This window comes from Leucoraja erinacea, chromosome 13 (assembly GCF_028641065.1).
Source record: "Leucoraja erinacea ecotype New England chromosome 13, Leri_hhj_1, whole genome shotgun sequence".
NCBI lineage: Eukaryota > Metazoa > Chordata > Chondrichthyes > Rajiformes > Rajidae > Leucoraja > Leucoraja erinaceus.
In genome coordinates this window covers 15,060,086-15,083,179 of record NC_073389.1, presented here as the reverse complement: position 1 = coordinate 15,083,179, position 23,094 = coordinate 15,060,086, and the positions used below count along the sequence as shown (strand labels likewise).

Sequence of the window (23,094 nt, the reverse complement as noted above, 5' to 3'; positions counted from 1 at the left end):
AAAATACCAATAACTTACGAGTGTTTGTTATAAGGCAGACAGGCAAAAAGAAGAATTCAACAGCAACAAATGTGTTTGCAAGCTTTACAAGTTGCTCCATGGAAACATTAGACAAAAGTTGTACAGAAAGTTGTACAAGCAACCGAACAGTTGAATAAAAGGGCGTTTTAAGGTAGAGGCAGAGGGGAGAGAAGGTCTACGGGTGGTATTGTCAGATTTGTAGAATTGAAGATTTCTCCAAAGATTATGGGGTGAGAGGTCAGGCACATTCTTGGCTAGTCTATGGAGGCATCTGAAAACAAGAAAGGGAATCTGAAATGTCAAGCTTCTCTGTGCCAGGATTCAAAGCAGAACGCCAAGAGCCAAGGGATGGGATGGACCATGTTATAATATAGAGAGCAGAGACTTAGATAAATACAAATCTCCGAAGCAGGGTAAGCAACATGACAAGGAGAAGATGGCTGTTATGGATTTTCGCTGCTGCTAGCTGCCATGTGTTTGAGTAGAAGGAAGCAGGTTCCTATCTGGGATATTCAGTTTTTTAATGTTAGAAAAATGCAGTCTTTATTTCCACACTGGAGATTATTTTCATCGTCACAGACCTATTAAAATAACCTCCAAGCTTCACACATGTTTGCGTATTAGCTCATGGGTAAAGGTTTCAGGTCGAACCACAGGCCAGGACTTTTGTTGCAAAGTGGGAAAATGTCGCAAAAGTGATGAGGTTAAAAAAGCATAAAAGGCGGTAGAACAATTTTCGTATGTGGTGGGGAAGCCGAGAACTAAGGGGACGAAGAAGGGACCAACATTACTTAAAGAGTACTTTACAAAATGCTTTTTGTAACTTTGTTGGCACCTTTGTGGTGACTCTTGGTGTACTTTGTATGCAAAAGCAAAGAATTTCCCTCTACCTAGATACAACTATCATCATCATTATCATCATGCATTATCCTTGATCCCCACCAGAAGGGCGCCGCGGCGGAGATGGGCATCACCCTGCTGGCAGCCCTGCGGTCTGCGGTTTTTTCATCTTTTTTGTTATTTTAGTGTTTGGGAAAAGATTTGATTTAATGTACTTCACCTTGTCCTTTTACCATATGATGCCCGGGGGGGGGGGGGGGGGGGGGGGGGCCAAATTGTGGGGGGATGCTGTGGTGGATGTTTTTTCATTTTATTGTGTTTTTGTGTGTGGTTCTTTTCATTGTATCGCTGCCTTCACTTGGAGATGTGATCACCGTATTTTTGTATTGATCACATTCTCCGTGCTCTGCGGCCTACCATCGCTGGAGCTGGTAGCTGCCTCGGACTATCATGAGCCCCACCTCGGACTATCATGAGCCCCACCGTGGGGCGCGGACTTAACATCGGAGCGGATCCCTTGCCTGGGATCGCTCCCACCGCATCGCGGACTTACCAACAAGGGCTCGCAGTCTCAGGAGAGGCTAGTCGGGAGCTCCAACGCCGCAGAAGGTTCAACCAGCCCCGAGGCAAGGTTTGATCGCCCGGCGCGGGGGAGCTGACATCCCCCCGATGCGGGAGCTGAACGCCTCGACGAGGAGGGCCCGAACGCCACCGGCTACGGGAGTCAAGATCATACTGTCAATGGGGGCTCGAGGCCCCCGACCAAGGAAGAACGCAAGTGAAGGACTTGAACTTTATTTCGCCTTCCATCACAGTGAGGAATGTGTTGGAGTCACTGTGGTGGATGTTCATGTTAAAATATGTTTTTGAGTCCGTTGATTTTTAATTGTAAGACTGACCTGGCCAGTGAAATTCCTCGTATGTTGCAAAACATACGGCAAATAAAATCTGATTCTGATTTAAAAAAACAAGTACAACGTACATGTATCAATCTTGACTTGCAATTTTTATGCACAAGCTTTCAATGCTCGATGCAGGTAACTGAGAGATGCCAGAATGGTCATGACCCCAATAGGTGCTCTGGGATTAATATATAAATCATGAGGATTGAAGTTGCCTTTGGCAGTCGTGAGTTGGCAGCATATTTTACATGTCACCTGGTTTTCTTTCCCATTAGAGGAGACCAAAAACAGGCCAAGTATTCAAAATGGCCACAGATCAAGAAAATGTGTTCTCCTTTCTGTGTGATGAACATTGCCAAGCCATCCCAAAAATGACTAATGTGTACAGTTCAACCACGAGCTTAATAGATCTGTGGTGACTTGAGAAGAATAGGAGAGTCTGTAAGAATTGTCAGATTAAAATGTCACAACAGAGCTTTTCATGTTGTCTCATGTCCCAAGAACATTAGGTCAAGGAACTAGAGCGACATAATTAGCAGTTCCAATGCCAGAAATTGAAAGGCACCGTTAAGTTCAAATACTTTATTTGTGCCAGTTTGTGTAAAATTGAAGAGTGCGCATGCCTAATGTGTTTTAGTTTAAAATTTAGAGAAACAGCGCAGAAACAGGCCATTCGCCGCCGCCCATCCCACCCCCCACCCCCTCACCACCAAGTCGACGCCGACCAGCGATCCCCGCACATTAACACTGTCCTACACACAATAGGGAAAATTTATAATTTTACCAAGCCAATCAACCTCCAAACCTGTACGTCTTTGGATTGGGAGGAAACCGGAGCTCTCGGGGAATAATCTCGCAGGTCGCGGGGAGAACATACAAACTATGTACAAACAAGCACCCGTAGTCAGGATCGAATATGGGTGTCTGGCGTTGTAAGGCAGCAACTCTACTGCTGTGCCACTGAAAGAACTAAAATAAATCTTATTGCATAATGTTGCCTGGAGTTTGGTAAGCTTTTATGCATGTGATTGGATCAGCATGCACGTGCTTTTCTGAGAAATGTACAAAAGTGCCAGATAAACACCAGTTTTTTATTGTTATTATCTCAAGTGTTTTTAGGTATTAATCAGCAGTCTTCAGGGCACACAGGAACAAGGTCACCTCGAAACGTCTCCAGAAAGACGAAGTTAGGCTGACAGATTTCTTATTGATCAAAGCCACAGTTTCTGATTCTTGTAGATTTATCCAATGGCTTAATTCAGCTTTAAGAGACATTCAATGATTTAAATGGTCCTGTATCCTAAAATCTATCCCCATTAATCATCCACTGTCACCTACCCAAAGCTTATCAGTGTGCTAACAGCTTATTTATAAATGTTGATCAGATATCATAACAGGTTATCTCCATGCTCGCTGGAAAATGGGAACCAAAATGCCTTCTGAAGGCTGTACAGATGGAAAGAAGACGCCAGTGACATTTTTAACCACTGATTTACCAAGGTGCTTCAGTCAGCCTCCACAAAGGCTGGCAATGCAGTTTTAATGTGGAGACAAAGAACTACAGATGCTGGTTTATGCCAAGGATAGACACAAAGACTCAGCAGGCCAGGCAGCATTTCCAGAGAAAAAGGATAGGTGACATTTTGGGTTGGATTATTGCCCATTTAGATCTTCTCCAGAGATTTGCTATTGTCAATAGGCCCAGCTAGTCAGGTAAGTGAGTTGCAAACATAGAGCAATAAGATCTATTTGCTAAAGTGGCTGATTTTCTCTGGACCATGAATTAAATGAGAAGTTCTTACATCAATATACACATGTCCAAGGTCATCCCACTGAAATACTTTTTTTGAAGTGTTTCAACACTTTTTTTGAACAGCTGAAGGTTGACCTCATTATTGTCATGTCACTAATTGCGGGAGCTTGTTGTGTATACTGCAGCCACACTTCTTTTGTTTCTGTATGCTTCAAAATTGTTTCATCTGCTGCCGGCCATTTGCTGCAACCCCAATTCTTCTCAAACTTGTTGGGGGCTGCAATTAGCTTTAATGCACCCAGAATTAAGCAACGTGGAAATTGACCAAAACTCCCTCCCACCAATTGTTACATATTCAATCTCCATTCTTAGAGTGAATATGGGCAGGTCAGCTGAAAGCATCAGCAGACAGTCTTGATGTGTTACCACCATAAATGTCACAAGAACTAGATAAACATCAAAGATGCAGGTAAGTGTTGCAGACGGGGCAATTCCCAGAGAAAAGCATCATCAGCAAACACTTGAAATGTTCGATCAGCAGAGAAACAAACAAATAAATATATCGTTGAAGATAAGAAAACAACTACGCCATGCATTTGTAAACTCCACTCTTTGTTAAAATGCCAATACCCATACTCTTCAACATTGAGATACACAAAGACTTTTGTTGCTTACAGTGTTCACGGCTTCACATTGGCACAAATTGTTCAACAATTAACAGGACATTTTCATAAATTTCTGCCTTTCACGAGACAAAAGCAACAAATGGATTTGACAAGTTTTCTCCGTGGAGTCTTTACACAGTCATTTGTTTTGCTCTGTTTTCAGAAGACAGTTGTTCCTTCTGGGGCAACCTGTGCTTCTACTGATAAACACGGCTCTCTCCTATCAACACTAGAATGGTGCGCTTTTAGAAAATATGGGGCTAATTGAGCCGACTCTGCTGGGCATGCATATCGTGGACCCACCTGTAAGAGTTTCCACCGTGTGTTCAGATCCTCCAGCTGGTTTAAGCTGTATGGGGAGAGTTGGATATCAGGTGGCGTGAGCTGGGAAGCGAGATCATTCATGTGGGTCACATTCTCCTTCATGGGAGCGATTTCTGCTCTGAATGCCTGGATTAAAAAAAAAACATTTCCATTACAACGGCATTCTACAAATAAACGGCAATTACAATGCTATCACTGAAATGCCAATGTAGAAATCCAAGCTACAGGCGAATATTTTGAAACCTAGTTAGGTTCTACATATTTTGCTTGGGAAGCTTGCAGCCCAGTGGTATGAATATTGATTTCTCTCACTTCAGGCAGAGGTAGCCCCGGCATTCCCCATCTCTCTATCCCTCCCCCACCGAAGTCACACTACAAACAGCAAACAATGGCCTGTTTCCTTTATCATCGTTACTTTTTTGCATATCTTTCATTCATTGTTCTTTATCTCTCCACATCACCGTTTATATCTCTCGTTTCCCTTATCCCTAACCAGTCCGATGGGGTCTCGACCCGAAACGTCACCCATTCCTTCTCTCCAGAGATGCTGCTTGTCCTGCTGAATAACTCCAGCTTTTTGTACCAAGGGAGATGCAGAATCAGCAAAGTTTAGATTCTAGAGATAAACCGTGGAAACAAGCACTTCAGCCCACCGAGTCCTTCCCGACCAGCGATCACCTCACACTGGTAACAGTTTACAGAAACCAATTAATCTACAAACCTGTATGTCTTTGGAGGAAGAAACATCTTTCAGTGGAAACTGGAGCATCTGGAGAGAAACCATGCGGTCGCAGAGAAAACGTACAAACTCCGTACAGACAACATTTTGGGTCTCATCAGTTAATGGTTCCCTTTTGCTGATATTGTGTGTTAACCACCTGTCTCCACTAATGTGACAACATTGTCCAGGCTTACTTAATAGAACATGATAAACAGTCCATACCCATAACAGACTGTCATTCACTTTGAACAGAGCAGAGCAGCATGCCTTGAACAACATTCTGTTGCAATTTGACTTGATTTTTATTATAATCTTCATCAAACAAGATTTTCCAAACCCTTGCGCTGCTCTTGCAATTCCTGTAGTGCAACTCTTGCACTGAACCTTATTCCCTTTATCCTGTATCTGTACGCTGTGGATGGTTAGATTGTAATCAAGTCTTTCCACTAACTGGTTAGCATGCAAAAATAGTTTTTCACTGTACATATGACAATAAACAAAACTAAAACAAATCTTTCTGCTGGTGTTTTCAACAGTTACTATAGGTTGAATGAAGCTGCTTGTATAATTAAGAAAGGTCTTGGATTTCATTAACACTTTTCATGCCCTTTGATAACATCCAGGACTTAACAATCAATTAGATACTTTTGGGGTGTGATCACTGTGAAATGGCATGTGTAAGGAATTTAAATTTGCCCACTTTTGGAGTGGTGGAAGAGACAGCCATGTATGCAAGTTTTAGCCCTTACATGTGGAATGATTATTGGTAGGGTGGCCTGTGCCTTAGCTGGGACCCCCTTGCACTTCCAGTTGTACAAAGATTTCAAATAGCAACAGGAGAGAGAAAGCCACCCATGGTATTCAAACAATGTAAATATGCTGCATCCATTAAGTGCTGGAGATGCAGCAGAACATGAGTGAACAAGCTTACACAAACCGTAATGTGATGTTGACCAAATAAATCTGAAGAAGGGTTTCGACCTGAAACGTTGCCTATTTCCTTCGCTCCATAGATGCTGCCTCACCCGCCGAGTTTCTCCATCATTTTTGTCAACCTTACATTTTTCAGATGCTGGTTGACGTATAAATATTGGACAGTGGGATGTCATGCATGGACCTACAAAGGCGATGGGGAGTCAGGACCTTTCCTCGGAATTCCTCCAGTCTGAAGAAGGGTCCCAACCCGAAAAGTCACCTATCCATGTACTTCAGAGATGCTGCTTGACCTGCTGAATTACTCCAGCATTTTGTGTTCTTTTCATGCAAAACAGCATCTGCAGTTCCTTCTTTCTACAATGGAGATGGGAGTTGCTTTAAGATCTGGTCCTGAAGAAAGTAACCTCCAACAGTGGAACACACCCTCAACACCACTGGGTTTCTGTGTCCTGTGCCTGAGGTGTGTGTTTGAAAAACTGATATGCACCCTAAATCTGTCACTCCCTATTAACACGGGGCAACTCTCTCAGTTTGTTTTCTAACTTGTGATATAGTGTCCAATCTCAATGAGACTCCGATCTCAACTCCAATCTGATTTCCTATCTCATTGGACCAATTAAAAAATAAAGAGCCATTGAACCACTGAGATAGGAAAATAAATGCGTTCTCTAAGTTTTACACATCGACCACTTCACAAAAAAGCTACATTAAACATTCTTCATCGAGAAGTCTTTAGCCTCACAGATCCATCTTGCACAGCGCCGAGGGCGGCAGCAGACCAGTGAAGGCTGGCACCAGGATAGGGACAGAGTGGAATCTGGAGATTTGACTGTCACAGGTGAAGCAATATGGAGCAGTGTAATGCAGCAGAAAGAATCGTGGTACAAAGATGCAGAGAGTCCTTCAACAGAGGGCTCCATTGCCCCACACCTTCCCAGCCAACTCCATCGAGGGCTTTTCCCTGTTTCCCATCCTCAGTCTCCCTCTTGTTTCCTTTCTTCCAACCAATGATTTACCTTTTCCATGATCTTTCTTTTTCATCCGCCATTCAATGTGATCATGGCTGATCACCCCTAATCAGTACCCCGTTCCTGCCTTCTCCCCATATCCCCTGACTCTGCTATTTTTAAGAGCCCTATCTAGCTCTCTTGAAAGTATCCAGAGAACCTGCCTCCACCGCCCTCAGAGGCAGAGAATTCCACAGACTCACCACTCTCTGTGAGAAAAAGTGTTTCCTCGTCTCTGTTCTAAATGGCTTACTCCTTATTCTTAAACTGTGGCGCCTGGTTCTGGACCCCCAACATCGGGAACATGTTTCCTGCCTCTAGCGTGTCGAAACCCTTAACAATCTTATAAGTCTCAATGAGTTCCCCTCTCATCCTTCTAAACTCCAGAGTGTACAAGTCCAGCTGCTCCATTCTCACAGCATATGACAGTCCCGCCATCCCGGGAATTAACCTTGTAAACCTACACTGCACTCCCTCAATAGCAAGAATGTCCTTCCTCAAATTGGGGGACCAAAACTGCACACATTATTCCAGGTGTGGTCTCACTAGGGCTCTGTACAACTGCAGAAGGACCTCTTTGCTCCGATATTCGATTCCTCTTGTTATAAAGGCCAACATGCCATTCGTTTTCTTCACTACCTGCTGTACCTGCATGCTTACGTTCATAGACTGATGTACAAGGACCCCCAGATCCCGTTGTACTTCCCCTTTTCCCAACTTGACGCCATTTAGATAGTCCCTACACCTCCACTTTAATTTCCATCCAGGGACCCCATCAGCTCTTCCAGGTGAGACGAAGGTTCATGTATGTGTCTGCCAACCTCACCTACTTCATTCACTGCTCCAAATGTGGCCTCTTCTACATCAGTCAGACCAAGCGTAGTCTAGGTGATCATTACGCAGAACCCTTGTGCCCAGCCAAGGCCTACGAGAGGTCCAGTTGCTCATCATTTTAATTTCCCTTCCCATTCCCATTCCAACCGTTCTGCCCTTGGCCTCCTTCACTGCCAGAGCGAGGCTGCACCCAAACTGGAAGAATAGCACCTCATATTCTGCTTGGTTAGCTTACAGTTGCTTTAGATCATGTTTGTGAAACTCTCACTAACTCATAGAGTCATGGAGTGATACAGCGTGGAAACAGGCCCTTCTGCACAACTTGCCCTCACAGCCAACATGTCCCAGCTACATTAGTCCCACCTGCCCGTGTTTGGTCCATATCCCTCCAAACCTGTCCTATCCATATCCCTGTCTGTTTTTTAAACGTTGGGATAATCCCTGCCTCAACTACCTCTTCTGCCAGCTTGTTCCATACACCCACCACCCTTTGTGTGAAAAAGTTACCCCTCTGATTCCTATTAAATCTTTTCTCCTTCACCTTAAAAGTAATCTGATCCTCAATACACCTACTCTGGGCAAGAGACTCTGTCTCTTGCCCAGAGTAGATGTACCGATGCAGTCATCACCTACTCTGGGCAAGATAACTGATCTATTTCTCTCATGATTTTATCCACCCCATGTACAATACACCTCATACATATACACTACACAACTATTTAAATGTTTTGTAAGTTTTAAGTTAATGTGTGCTTTGAACTGTGCTGGTGTTTGTGGCTTTGTACCAGATTTCACACAGGGCATCGGAAGCCAATATCCGGGATCTCAGGGTAATCTGACATTTCAGTGACTGATTCCACTCACTGTTAGCACAGTCTGATTCAGTGGAACTCAACAGGGGCCCACAGCTAAATTAGGTTAGTGAACATTGCCTTTGTTCAGGCATAGATGATTTTGACATAAAAATGAAAAAAGGAAGATATGAACAGGGGCAGATGCCAAATAAAGACAATCTGGCAGGGAATGGTGTGAAAAGGTTTGAAATACAAACCACAAAACAAGGACAGCATGGAGGAATTGGGAGTAGAGGATAGAGTCTTTGCAGGAAGCAGGGTGTGAAGAAGTGTAGTCGAGACAGTTGTGGGATCAGTGGGTTTGTAATAGATGCAGACATTAGTCTATTTCCTGTGATGGAGACTGTGAGATCAAGAAAGGGGAGGGAGGTGTCTGAGATGTCCAAGTAAATTTGAGTGCAGGATAAAAATTGGTGGTGAAGTTGATGAAGTCCATGAGTTATGCATGGGTGCAGGAGGTAGCACCGATGCAGTCATCAATGTAACAGAGAAAGAGTTTGGGGATAGGGCCAGTGTACGCCTGGAACAGGGATTGTTCAACGTACCCTACAAAGAGGCAGGCATAGCTGGGGCCCATGCGAATGCCCATAGCTACGCCTTGGACTTGGAGGAAGTGGGAGGAGTCAAAGGAGAAGTTGTTGAGGATGAGGACCAGCTCCGCTTGGCAGAGTAGAGTTTTAGTAGGAAGGAAATTGGTCAAGGTAGAAGCGGGAGGCTTTAAAGCCTTCCTGGTGGGTGATGGAGATGAAGATAGAGAATGGCAGATGGGTGGACAAAGGCTAGAGATAAAAGGGTGATGAAAGTTGACCCTAAAGGGGACAAGGTGACAAAAGAGTGTTTATAAGGAGTGAAGATTGAAAGAGCAGTGTAAAGCCAGTGGGAGGGGTATAGTATAGGTGGAGTGGAAGGGGGCGGGGATGGAAAGGGGAGTGGGATAGTGGGAGAATGATGGTGTGCATCAGGGTCAGGAAAGAGAGAGGGAGTGGGGATAGGGGAACGAGCTGCGGTGCTAACTGCTGTTTTAGGTATCCACCAAGTCCAACGTCCTTCCCGCAAGGAGAAGGGGAGAAAATTGGGCAACCACAAATTTATAAACTGCTAATACTGTAATGAACAATTGCATCTTCATTTCCTTCAGGTCAGAATTATTTTTTGACTTATATTTGCAGAACTGATTTTATACCATCGACTCTGAGAGACATTTCACGGTAAGGGGTTGGATTTCAAAGCTTATAATATGGAAATATTTGAATGCATTGTAAATTTGATTCTGTAAACACATAGGGAGTAATTTTCACCTTCACTGCCTTGGCATTGGTCTGACAAAGCAGATTGGCCATCACAAGGGCATGTAATAAACAAGATCATTGCGAAAAGAAAACCTAATTCTTACATTGAAAATGCATGGTTTTAGGATTCCGGTTTATTTGTTCATTTACAGGTCTTTTTCTAGCAATTTCCAAAAGAACATTTGCAAGTAAACAAATGTAATATGATGCACTGCACTAAACCCACACCCCAGTTCCACATTTCTTATTTTATAAAGCTATTAAGTGCAAAAGAACCACTCAAAATTCCAGCAGTCCTATTCTAGGTGGGTATAGACTCCAGTAAACTTGGTTGGTCTCTGTAAATTATTATTCTGATTAAATCTGATGTACCAGTGGTGCATGTCAACTCATATTACAACTCACTTTAAAATTGAATTTAAATGTGATATTTTAACCTGTTCAAGGTCATTCCCTTTTTACACACAGGGATACAGTTTCATGATGAACATATTAAAAAAAATTAACAATAGCAATCTGCAAACCCATGACAAGGATTTATACTGATCAATTCTGTATCTTAAATTACGGGTTTCACGGCATATAAAGACCATAACCTCCCCTTGGCATTAAAACCTCCTGTTTTACACAAGAGTCATTAAACAAGTTTGTGTAGTTAAGGGGCTGTCCCACTGCGGTGACCTAATCCGCGAGTTCTGGCGAGTTTGCCCTCGACTCATACTCGCAGCATGGTCGACACGAGGTCCTAGGAGGTCTTTGTAACTCTCCTTCATTCTCGAGAGTAGTCCCCGCGTACTCAAGGCCTCAGCTAAGTCGCGGGGTATTTTTCAACATGCTGAAAAATGCCCGCATGTAAAAAAAGGTCGCCATGGAAAAAATCGATACTTTTTTTACTCGTAGGAAGTAGGTCACAGTAGGTCGGCATGTTATTCGTAGGTAATCGAGGGCAGCAGTCGAAGGTAATCTAAGGTAATCGAAGCTAGTCTTTAACATGGTCGAAGGAGGTCGAAGGAGGTCTTCAGCGTGACACTTTTTCAAATTCTCCTAAACTCTTCTAAACTCTTCAATTAGGTCGACGCAGTGGGACAGCCCCTTTAAGCGCGGTTAAGACACACCTCACGCTATCAAATTCAACCATGTAAATGTCTCCACCTCAACCACACAGCATGATAAAAAGGTGGGAGTGCTGTGATGAGGATGCAATTAGATACGACAGATTAAGTAAATGGATGCAAATTTGGCAACTCCAAGAAGAAAAGGAGTGTGGGAAAGTCGGAGTTTATTCACTTCAGGGTCAGAATCTAAAAGGGAGACTATTATCTAAATGGAGCAAGATGCAGACGTGTGAAGTACAGAGGGATTCAGGTGTTGTGTGCAGGAAGGACCTGCAGATGCTGGTTTAAACTGAAGATACACACAAAAAGTTGGAGTAACTCAGCGGGACAGGCAGCATCTCTGGAGAGAAGGAATGGGTGACGTTTCGGGTCGAGACCCTTCTTCATACCTCTCTGGAGATGGTCTCGACCTGAAACGTCACCCATTCATTCTCTCCAGAGACGCTGCCTGTCCCGCTGAGTTACTCCAGCTTTTTGTGTCTAACTTGGGATTCAGGTGTACTTGTGTACAAATCAAAAAAGTAAGCTAGCTGGTGCAGCAAGTGGTTAGGATGGTTAAAGGCAAATTGCCCTTTAATATGAGAGGGTTGCAGCTTAGAGAAGGGAAGGGATGTTATAATTGTATGCGGTACCAGAGAAACCATGTCTGTTGTACTATGCTCAGTTTTGGTTCTTTTATTTACGGAACAATATACTGAGATTGGAGGCAGTCTAAAAGACTTCCAGTAGACAAATTTATAGGATGAGTGTGTGTTTTATCACAAAAAGCACCTGAAGAAATTAGCTTGAAATTGTTTAGAATAAAGGTATATTGTAAACACAAACCTTCCTAGGAGGTTTGACGGGGTGGATGTTGAGTTCTTGCAATTATGGGAGTGTCTCAAATGAGGGGACATAGTTACAAGAGTAGGGGTCAATCATGTGGACAGTAGGTGCGTCCAAACTCCTTGCAAAAAAGTGGCAATTCTCTGTAATCCTCTATTCCAGAGGTGTGTAGAAACAATATCATTGTTGCTGTTTGAAGGGGAAGTAGATAAACTTTGGAAAGGTTAGGGAACTGAGGGTTATGGGGAACAGGTACCATAGACGGTACCCATGGCAGAGTAGGTTCATGGTGAAGTCAAGTCACGTTTATTTGTCACATACACATACAAGATATGCATTGAAATGAAAGGTGGAGCAGGCTTGATGGGCAGTATTCCTGCTCATACACGCTCATGTTCTAAACTTTTTTTGTTTGGTTCTAATGAGATATTGGTGCTGCAGGTTTTCGTTGACCGGTTAGCACGCAACAGAAGCTTTTCAAAGCACCTTGGTACACGTGACAATAAACTAAACTGAACCGAACCGGGTCCTACATATCCAGTAGCAACTACATTGTGGATATGTTGAACACGTGGACACGGAGTCCAGAAGAAGGTTGGAACAGAACTGGTATGGAGAGGTTTCATGAATTGACAGTAAGGTGGAAGATGGAATATAAGTTAGGTCATGGGATTATTCATTTGGCAAGGAATACAATACAAAGTGCTCATGTAGTTAAGTGCTCATGGAGAAAGAACCAATATTCATCAAAATAAATATTTTAGTGAGTTGATTCACAGAACCAATGTTTGTTTTTTACGTTCACAGACGGTAAGTACACCACTACCTTATTTTGCACTCACTCAGCATGCTCTATCGGGAACAAGACCACAGGGAGAATTAGGTCTAATTTGTGGACAGAGGTTCCTCTTAACTTGAATACTTCAATTCTGGATAGATAAATATGAATGTGAGATAAATTTCATACAGGAGATCATCATTTATTCTTTGTCATAAAATTGTGACTGAATATTTTATCTCTGGAAAGAGACAGACTTGATATTCACACAGAGAATGGTGAATCTCTGGAAATCTCTGCCACAGTGGGTAGTTGAGGCCAGTTCATTGGCTATATTTAAGAGGGAGTTAGATGTGGCCCTTGTGGCTAAGGGGATCAGGGGGTATGGAGAGAAGGCAGGTACGGGATTCTGAGTTGGATGATCAGCCATGATCCTCTTATCATTGAATGGCGGTGCAGGCTCGAAGGGCCGAATGGCCTACTCCTGCACCTAATTTCTATGTTTCTATGTTTCTATACTTGACTGAAAAATGGGCAGCTCCAAATGATCTATTATACTGTCAGTGCTCCAGTCAAGCACATTATATGCTCATGAGCAAGAACTTTGGCTTGCTTCCATAATGTACTTAGAAATACTCAGCTAAATTAGGGTCTTTTGAGTAGCCAACTATTGTCTGAAACATCAAGTTTAATTTTATATTCTTTAACTAAACTTTTCTGCAGTTGAATACATTGGTGCTGATTACAGAATGTAGTTTAGTTTAGAGATATAATATGGAAACAGGCCCTCCAGCCCACCGAAGATGGGTGCAGAAAGCTGGAGTAACTCAGCGGGTCAGACAGCATCTCTGGAGAAAAGGAATAGGTGACATTTTGGGTCGAGACCCTCTCCAGCCTACTGAGTCCACACTAACGACCGATCACCCATTCAAACCACTTCTGTTATCCCACTCCCTGCACACAAGGGGGGATTTTACAATTAACCAATAAACTGGCACGTCTTTGGAACATGGAAGGTGGCCAGAGAACCGAGTGGAGACCCACATGTTCACAGGGAAAATGTGCAAATTCTACACACACAGCGCCTGAAGTCAGGATCGATCCTGGGTCTCTGGCGTTGTGAGCCAGCACCTCTGTTCCACCCATGAGTTGCTCTAAGATTGCTGCAACAGCTCATTCAAATGTCTAATTGGCACCAGAACTAGTACTTAGCAAGGATGTCCTTTTCTCACTTTAAATAAGGATATGGAACTGTCCTCAAAATAAAGTTCTATTCTACCGTATCGTATCATCAAAAAAGGTCATATTGTAACAAAATCATAAACCTCCCACCCATCTCCTGAAGATTTTAACTTAAAAGAAATTGAAGTCTGCATTACGATAACTTTTTTCAGAATAAACAATGCCTTGCTAAAAAGAGTTTTCCAAACTTGGTTTTATATTAATTGCCAATAATTTTGAAAACAAAGTTTATTTGTTTACATGCCTACTTAGCATTTTTTTTGTTTACAAACTCTGTTTGCAAAACATGGAATCATATTAGTCGCTTTATCATTTGTGTTCAAAATCAAGCAACAATCTAACTAATGAGGCAGTCTAATTTCCATTCTGTGAGATTCACCCTTCCTCTCTGACTAATTGCAGTGTGCCTTCTCATGGACTTGATAAATTGATTCTATTTCATTCATTGACTTACTTATTCTCCATTAAAATTGCTATTATGGTACCTGAATATCTGATGGCAACATTGCCTAAATGAGTCTTCTGAAAATCTTATTAACGACAAACACCTCAATGGCTTGATAGAGTAAAACAGTGCAAGCAGCATTAGTACTGCCAATTTTACATTGTTCTTACAGACGTTCAATCTAGCTGCTGACGGTAATGGTCTTGCTGCTAATGTCATTTGTTTCACAGACTATCATCTGCTCCCTAAATGTAATATGTTTACATTAAACAGCCGACAAATGGCGTGCAAAAAAAACTTTCAAGTTGCTGTCACAAGATACATTAAATGAAATAATATTTTGGAAGCTAATGAGCCCAAAAAAGTAATCTTGGGTAATGGTTCATTTCACGCTTGAATAATGATATATTTTAAGGGAATATTAATAATAGATTATGGAGGAAGAAGCAGTAGTTATTTTACAGTGGTCACTCTTGTAATTGGACAGCAGTGATCGGTATAACCATTTCACCCTCCAATGTCATACCCACTGGGACCCAAGAATCTGTTCTTGGGTCACAACTATTCGAGCATTGGGGAGGCATGGTGGCACAGCTGTAGTGCTGCTGCCTTAAAGCGCCAGAGACCCGGGTTCAATCCTGACTACAGGTGCCGTCTGTACGGAGTTTGTACGTTCTCGTGTGACTGCTTGGGTTTTCTCCGGGAGCTCCGGTTTCCTCGTACACTCCAAAGACGTACAGGTCATTGGCTTCAGTAAAATTGTCGCTCTGTGCGTCAGATAGAACGAGTGTACGGGCGATCGTTGGTTGGTGCAGACTCGGAGGGCCGAAGGGCCTGCTTCCACGCCGTATCTCTGAACTAAACTAACCCGAAAATGACGTGTTTAAGAAGGAACTGCAGATGTTGGAAAATTGAAGGTACACACAAATGCTGGAGAAACTCAGCGGGTGCAGCAGCATCTATGGAGCGAAGGAAATAGGCAACGTTTCGGGCCGAAACGTTGCCTATTTCCTTCGCTCCATAGATGCTGCTGCACCTGCTGAGTTTCCCCAGCATTTTTGTGTAACCCGAAGATGACGTTTGTTTAAGGGGTCTGTCGAATGAATAGTTGGACAATAAAAGGACAATTAATGTGCCTGTAGTGGCTCTTTGCTGCTGCAACTAGTTGCTGGCATTCCTGAGTCCTGAGGAACCCAACCTGCAAGTGTTACATTTAAATTGGACTCCCAGTGCCCTGTACCAGCCTTGAACATTATGTTCAGGTGTCCTCACCCCAACAAGAGTGAATTGCAGACACACCATGTATGCAACCCACTGTTGCAATAAAGCAGCTGGTCCATGCTAAGAAACTATCTGTCACGCTGAATCATTCAACAATTTTTCATTCTCGTGCTGACGGCTTTCTGCCCATCTCCCAAAGGTCAAAATACACCCAAACATTTAATAGCAATAAAAGATTTAATAAGAACCTGAGGGGTAACTTTTTTACACAAAGGTGGTGATTGTATGAAAGGAGCTGCCAGATGTGGTAATTGATGTGGGGACTATTGCAACATTTAGGAACCATTTAGATAGGTACTTGGATAGGATAGTTTAGAGCGAAATGGGCCCATTCAGTCTGAAGAAGGGTCTTCACCTGAAATGTCACCCATTCCTTCTATCCAGAGATGCTGCCTGCCCCGCTGAGTTACTCCAGCATTTTGTGTCTATCTTGGGCCAAACATAGGCAGGTGGGGCTCGTGTAGTTGGGACATGTTGGGCAAAGGGCCTGTTTTCACACTGGATGACTATGACCCACTCCTCATGAATCTCCACCAGTTTTGAGGGCAAACCTTTGGAGTTATTGACAGCGAGCCCACAATCTTCTGCCGAGTGTCTCAGTAGACAAGGATCACTGCTGGAAGAGCAACTTTCAGGAAGTAGCCTTTGAAGTCAGATCTTGGAGATGAAAGTAGCTGCACCACTGTAGCTGCCCTGTGGTTCTCAGCAATCTGAGGAAGTGATGTTGTGGTGCCCACCAAGAATATTTTGATAGTTGTGAAGGGATGAAATAATTCCTTTCTCCACTATTCGCCGCACCAAACACCACATTTCACCCCAGTTGCTACATGCCAAATGTTCAATAAAAAGACTGTTATGGAAACGGAGTTTTGATGGCATCACAGACACTCTTTGATCTGACTGCTGTCTGACCTATGCCTGTTTTAGAATGGATTCAGTCAAGCATCGGTTTTGTGGCCTATGTGAGATTCAAATATAAATGAGTAATAAACTCAGCATATTCTTTCCAACCATCATTCACGCAGCATGCTATTTTGTTGCTATTTACCTTGACTTTTTCAATGTGATCCTGCAACGAGTCTATCAGCAGATCCCCCACAGGTTGCCATGTATCTTTGATAGCTTCGGCCTGTCTCAATTTGAGGTTCAATTCGTCCATTGAATCTTGCAATTCCAGCAGTTTCTTCAAGGCCTCGTCTATACGCTTTTGCCAGTCACCAGAGCGGGTGCTCAGCTTGTCCCATTCCACTTTCACCTCCTCCGCATACTTCCGCATGACTCTGGCAACATTTTGCACATTCTCTTCAGGTGATTTTTCTGCATAAAGAGGACACAGAGTTCTGTTAAGTTTAATTTTAGTACAGAGATGCAACATGGAAACAGGCCCTTCAGTCTACCTGCTCCTCGCCATCCAATGATTACCCATGCACCCTGGTTCTGTGTCATCCCAGTTTCGCAATGCCACACACCAGGGGCAATTTACAGAAGCCAATTCGCCTGCAAACCCGCACGTCTTTGGGAGGAAAGTGGTGCCTGAACATTCTGGATCCGTCTGTCAAGAGGGTCCATGTCAAATGCTTTACTGAAATTCATGTTGACAACATCCACTGCCCTCCTCTAGTTGATCATGTTTGCCACCTACTCAAAAAAAAACTCAATCAAGTTCAGAAAAGGCAAACCCATGATTAAGTGGAAAGTTGAAATAATAACCATAATCCCCACTTCTGAACTGCCAAGTTGACTGGAAATGGTACCTGCATGAACTTGGACCAGGAAAACAGATTTGACTGTGACGCTATGTATGGGTGCAAACAATCAGTAGCCATTGCCTGCATTTATAGTAACAGAGGTACCAGGAGGTGCTTCGTCTGTGTCCGTGGGAAAGCAAGTGGCACAAGATTGGTTTTTCGAACAGAATGTAGAGAAAAACTGACAACCAACGATCTCTCCATTCCTCCCCCTACCTACCCAGTTCTCTCACCAGTCTTCCAGTCTCCAACTACATTTTATCTCTGTTTGCTTGTTACCTTCTCCCAGCTAACAGTGATTTATTCTACATTTTCCTTGATTTCCATTCCCTTTGTCCTATTTTCACACCTTACACTTCCTTATCTATTGATCTCCCTCTCCCCTGACAACAGTCTGAAGAAGGGTCTCGACCCGAAACATCACCCATTCCTTCTCTCCAGAGATGCTGCCTGTCCCGCTGAGTTACTCCAGCGTTTTGTGTCTATCTTCAATTTTATTCACTCATTCCCACAAAATCCAAATCTCATTAATACTTTGAACTGCTGACGCTCAATCTAAGGAATATGGCCAAACACCACTGCACTGTAACAGCTTCTTTGTTTGCTATTCTGGGAACTGACCCAGCCAAAAGTTCTCTCAAAGTGCAAATTTTCTGAAATCATTCACAGTGACGACACCGGCGGATAAACCATCGCAAATACATTACCGAGCCTGACACCGTGACAAAGTTGACAAAATCCTTCTACGATGGGATGCAGCTGCACTAGCTAGCACGCTGAATTAGATGATTATATTTGTGTACGACTTGCATTCCCAGGACTGACTATTCCTCCAACTTAACAGAGTGGTCGTGGCACCTGGCTGTGTATTTATAGTGAGCAAAATAAAATTAAATGTATTCAAGGCATTTGAGCTTCTTTGTTTTGCTCCACATCAAAATGGTGCTGTTTCTCTGCCCCAGCTTTCATGGTTACCTCCAACCCCAATGGCTATTCTTTACACATGTTTTTTCTGATCTGCTGTAAGCACCATAATTCTGTATCAGCACCGCTTCACATCTGATGTTGACCAAACCAAAAAGGAGCAGCTGTTTTAGTGCGATGGTAAAACTCTGCCACCTGTTAACACTACATTAAGGCCAGTTTTATGACTTTGATTAATTGAAAGATACAACAAGGAGAGTCTATGCCGGCTCTCAGAGCAATCCTATTCCATCACTTATTTCTCTGGAACCCATTTTCCTCATATGCCCATTAACATTCACCTATGCTTTTACCATCTGCCTTCTCTGGAAGTTATTTACAACAGCCAATTAACCGAACAATCGTTGCTTCTTTGGAATGTGGGAGGAAACCAGAAGCACCTTAAGGATATCCTTGTGGTCACAAGCAGGACATGCAAGTTCCACACAGGCAGCACCAGTGGTCAGAATTGAACCCAGGTTGCTAGAGTTGGGCCTGCAATACTGCTACCATGAATGTCAAAAGCAATGAAAGCTCCTCTAAACAACTTCTGGATACAGACTCAAGTGTTACTTTAAAGAGCCTTTTTATCCTGCCTCTTTTAGGTCCAAAGTTTTCCACTGCATTGTTCTCCATTTGTAGAGTTTTACTCAAGGGCCTGTCCCATGTGGGCGTCATTTCGCGTCAATCAGGTGGCGTGCGAGGATTTTGAGAATCCCCAAATCCAGGGGCGCCACGCGCTGCCGTGCGCCACTGCCTACACCACCACATCTCACCACTCGCCGTGCGCGCATTACGCACACGCGTCGTGACGCACAAATGATGTCGCGTAAATGACGCGCAAATAACGCCCAAGTGGGACAGGCCCTTCATTCTCTCAATCTGCAATGTCTTTTGAACTTTTAAATGTTGCTATTCATTCTGTGTATAAGAGTCCCTTTTTTGGTATCACTATCAAACGTGGTTTACTGGGCATTCTCTGTTCCGACATCCAAATCATTTCTGGACATGCTCGTTATTCTCAGCATCAACACCAGTCCTCAGACAGCTCCACTAACACCCAGTCAGTCATTATCCCTACTGTTGGTTTCCTGGTGCACCATAATTTCTGCAGCAGTAAAAGTAAACTACTTTTCAACTGTAGCTAGTACGCTCTTGTGAGATAGAGGCTTTATCACATTTGCCTGAAAATCCATATACATCATTTCCAAAGACTTTTCCTCTAAAATTACCAGTTTCCTCTTCAGAAATGCAGATCCATGCCAGTTTTTCCCACTGTTCAGTTGCCCTGAACTGTGGATTCACAAAATCTCTCGGGCACAAATGTTACACTAACTAGTCACAAAGCCCTTAGTTTCTCTCCTTACTTTTCCTAAACATTGTTAAAAATAGCTTCAGACATTTCCAATGGCATTGAAATCTGTCACACATCTCACTAATTTCACTGAACATTAAAAAAAGTGAATCATTTTGATGGAATCAATTAATAGAAATATACTGATACTGATCTATGCAAGATCTTTCTTTCAAAAATGCCAGAGCAGGAAGTAAATCAAATTATTTAAACTGTATTTAGGTGCAGGAAACACTGAGCTTTATTAAAAGATCTGCAATAGAGTAAAATTGTCCTTAAACGATAATTACCAATTAATTCTAAGCAAACATATACAGGTAACATTGATCACATTCCCATTAACCAATCACTATAGGGTTTCTAAAATTACCTTTTGGTGTAGATAAATGACTTTCAGGTCCTCGAATTGACTGATCAGCCAAGAACAAATGGACTGTGTCCAATGCACTCATGATCACTGGCTCCTTTGCCTTCAGCTCCCGCTTGAAAGTCTGGGAGGAGGGAAGCACATTAGAGCTTCACTTCGACATTCAATTACAACAGGCAGTGAAACTACAAGGTCAACAAAAAAAGCCGAGAATTGCCACTGCAAATGTACCCCAATAATTTGATAAACCTTCTGCAAAATGTGCCCTTTGGAGGTAAACCTCTTCAATGCTACTGTCAAAAATATTCAACTGAGCAATATTCAACTGAGCAAGAAGTTCCCCCTTTCTTTCCATGGTAGCGGTAAACTGACCCTTTGATGCAGATCGATTTAAGTCTCACGTGATTCTCAACCTTCTCCCCCTGCTGCACAGGACATGATTGTTCATCTCAACTCCAAACAGTTTTCGCCTCCTTCCCCCCATCTTCTGCACAACATGCTACATCCAAAAGAAGCAAGCCGAACACCATGAGAAGGTATGGGCTACCCTGAGCCATTATCTATTCCCAACCAGAAAGTGCCTCTAATTTCATTGTAGACTGAGGTATTTTATTTAACTCCTTGTAGAAGGTGGATACCACAGGCATCATCTGGCTGTTTAACTCCTCTCCTCAACGTTGTTACCATTGAATGGCAGGTGAAACATAACAAGATGGCCGTCACTGCAGCATTCATTCAGTGCTGGTGACCAGGTTCAAATTTCAACCTCCTTAACACAAGATCCACCTTATTACCACCAGGATCAAGCTCAGATATGTGGAAGAAGGAACTGCAGATACTGGTTTAAACTGAAGATAGACACAAAAAGCTGGAGTAACTCAACCGGACAGGCAGTATCTCTGGAGAGAAAGAATGTGTGACGTTTCGGGTCGAGACCCTTCTTCAGTCTCCAGTATCCAGAAATGCTGTCTGTTCCGCTGAGTTGCTCCAGCATTTTGTGTCTATCAAGTTCAGATATGATGCCGTCTCTAGTCAGACGGCCTATTGACATTCACTGTCTATGCCAGTGTATGAAGAATGGTCACTTGAATTAAGCATCAGTAGTAGGTGATGCAGAACTATACCCTGGTGAGGTGGGCAAACTTCCGATTTGCAGTTATATTAATTCCCAACAATGATACAACCCTGTATTGACCTTGCCAATGTACGTTCATGCCCAACTTCTGAGCAGATTTTATTGTGCAGTATTGACTACAAAATAAGCTCATAGCTAGATGTCGTATCATTAATTAGGCTAATGGGACTTTGGCTCTTGTTTTCTGCCCTTGCGTCTCATTCTTGACTCTGAAGCTACGCTTCTCTTTTCATTATTATGTACAGCAGGTAATGCCCAGAGGGAACATTATTCAAACTATTCAATTCTTATTGCATAAGACACTGAGGTCCCAAACAGTTTGACAATATTAAGCACGAGGGAAACTAGATGTAGTCAAAAAGAATATGCATGGCAATATATAAAAGTTATTTTCCCTTTACAGTTTTTTCCAGTAGTTTAGTTTAGTTTAAATATACAGCGCGGAAACAGGCTCTTCCGCCCACTGAGTTCGCCCCGACCAGTGATCCCCACACACTAACACCATCCTACACACACTAGGGGCAATTTACACATTTTCCAAGCCAATTAGCCTACAAACCTGTACGTCTTTGGAGTGTGGGAGGAAACCGGAGCACCCGGAGAAAACTTACACAGGTATGGGGAGAATGGACAAGCTCCAACAGACAGGAACAAACCCGGGTCTCTGGCGCTGACAGGCAGCAAATCTACACTGTGCCGCCCCTTGTCTTTACTAAAATTGGATGTCATTTCCAAACAAACACCACAATGTGGTATGAGGCTATCTCATCTATGTAGATTTCCACCCTTTAATGTCAGTATAAGATCATACCTCCATTCTCTGGATTTAGGCTGCATTTATATGATAACAACATGATTACATGAGTTGAGGTAATCACTTGGGGTGGGGTAAAAACCACTTTATGTGCAGGCACAGTTGCAATGTGAATACATGCATGGCCAGCATTTTCTTACATTGTATTACCAGCAAAGATCAACAAAGAGCTCACAGTTTGCATTACGAAGCAGCAGCTTCCTATTTGAATTATTTTGGATTTCCACCCCTAACCCCATTCTTAAAAGTCTTAAACGAGAAGCAGAAAATACTATTGCTTTCACATGATTGCAAAAAGATTCCAAGAATGGAACCATGCAACCCAACAAAAATATGTATTCTATTTTAGTTTAATATGGTCTTCCCAGGGTTGCTCCAGAGGTTTCCAATGTTTAAACAGGATACAAATACTATATGCTTCTCATCATCTTGTGCAATTTCACATTCTTATTTGTAATACTGCAATAAATAATTTTGCATTAAGTTGGAAAACGACACACACTTGTTAGTGAACAAATAATGATCTATCCAACGCCATGCACAACACAGAGAACATAAAGGTGATAATTACTCACCAGCAGCAACCAGGATCTGCATGCATTCATGACATTTAGAATACACTTTCTGAGTTGGGTTTGAAGCAATAAAAATTGAGTTTCACTTACTCGGTGGACATCATTCTGTTGATGCACTGTGGGAACGTCACCACCAATAGGCATTTGTCGCCTCAGTTCGTCGTTCTTCAGATTCATCCATGTCAATAAGTCCTGGAGGGAAATCTGCAACCTCTTCCACTGCTCAGCATTAGTTTCCAGGCAGGCTCTGTGATGGAGGAACAAACACCTTGCCATTGTCTTCGCTAGCACAACAAAACAATTGAT

At 42.9% G+C, this 23,094-nt stretch overlaps 1 protein-coding gene across 13 annotated transcripts in view; it reads right to left on the bottom strand.

Moving 5' to 3' along the window:
* Positions 1 to 23,094, bottom strand: part of dmd (dystrophin) — a 1,582,845-nt gene that overhangs the window by 182,285 nt on the left and 1,377,466 nt on the right. For all 13 annotated transcript variants that reach the window (XM_055644518.1, XM_055644513.1, XM_055644515.1 and 10 more), the window contains 4 exons: positions 22,879 to 23,035; positions 20,268 to 20,388; positions 16,881 to 17,149; positions 4,485 to 4,631 (listed from right to left, as the gene is read on the bottom strand). In XM_055644518.1, the coding sequence (XP_055500493.1) occupies positions 4,485 to 4,631; positions 16,881 to 17,149; positions 20,268 to 20,388; positions 22,879 to 23,035 (694 nt within the window). The remainder of the gene's footprint in view (positions 1 to 4,484; positions 4,632 to 16,880; positions 17,150 to 20,267; positions 20,389 to 22,878; positions 23,036 to 23,094) is intronic.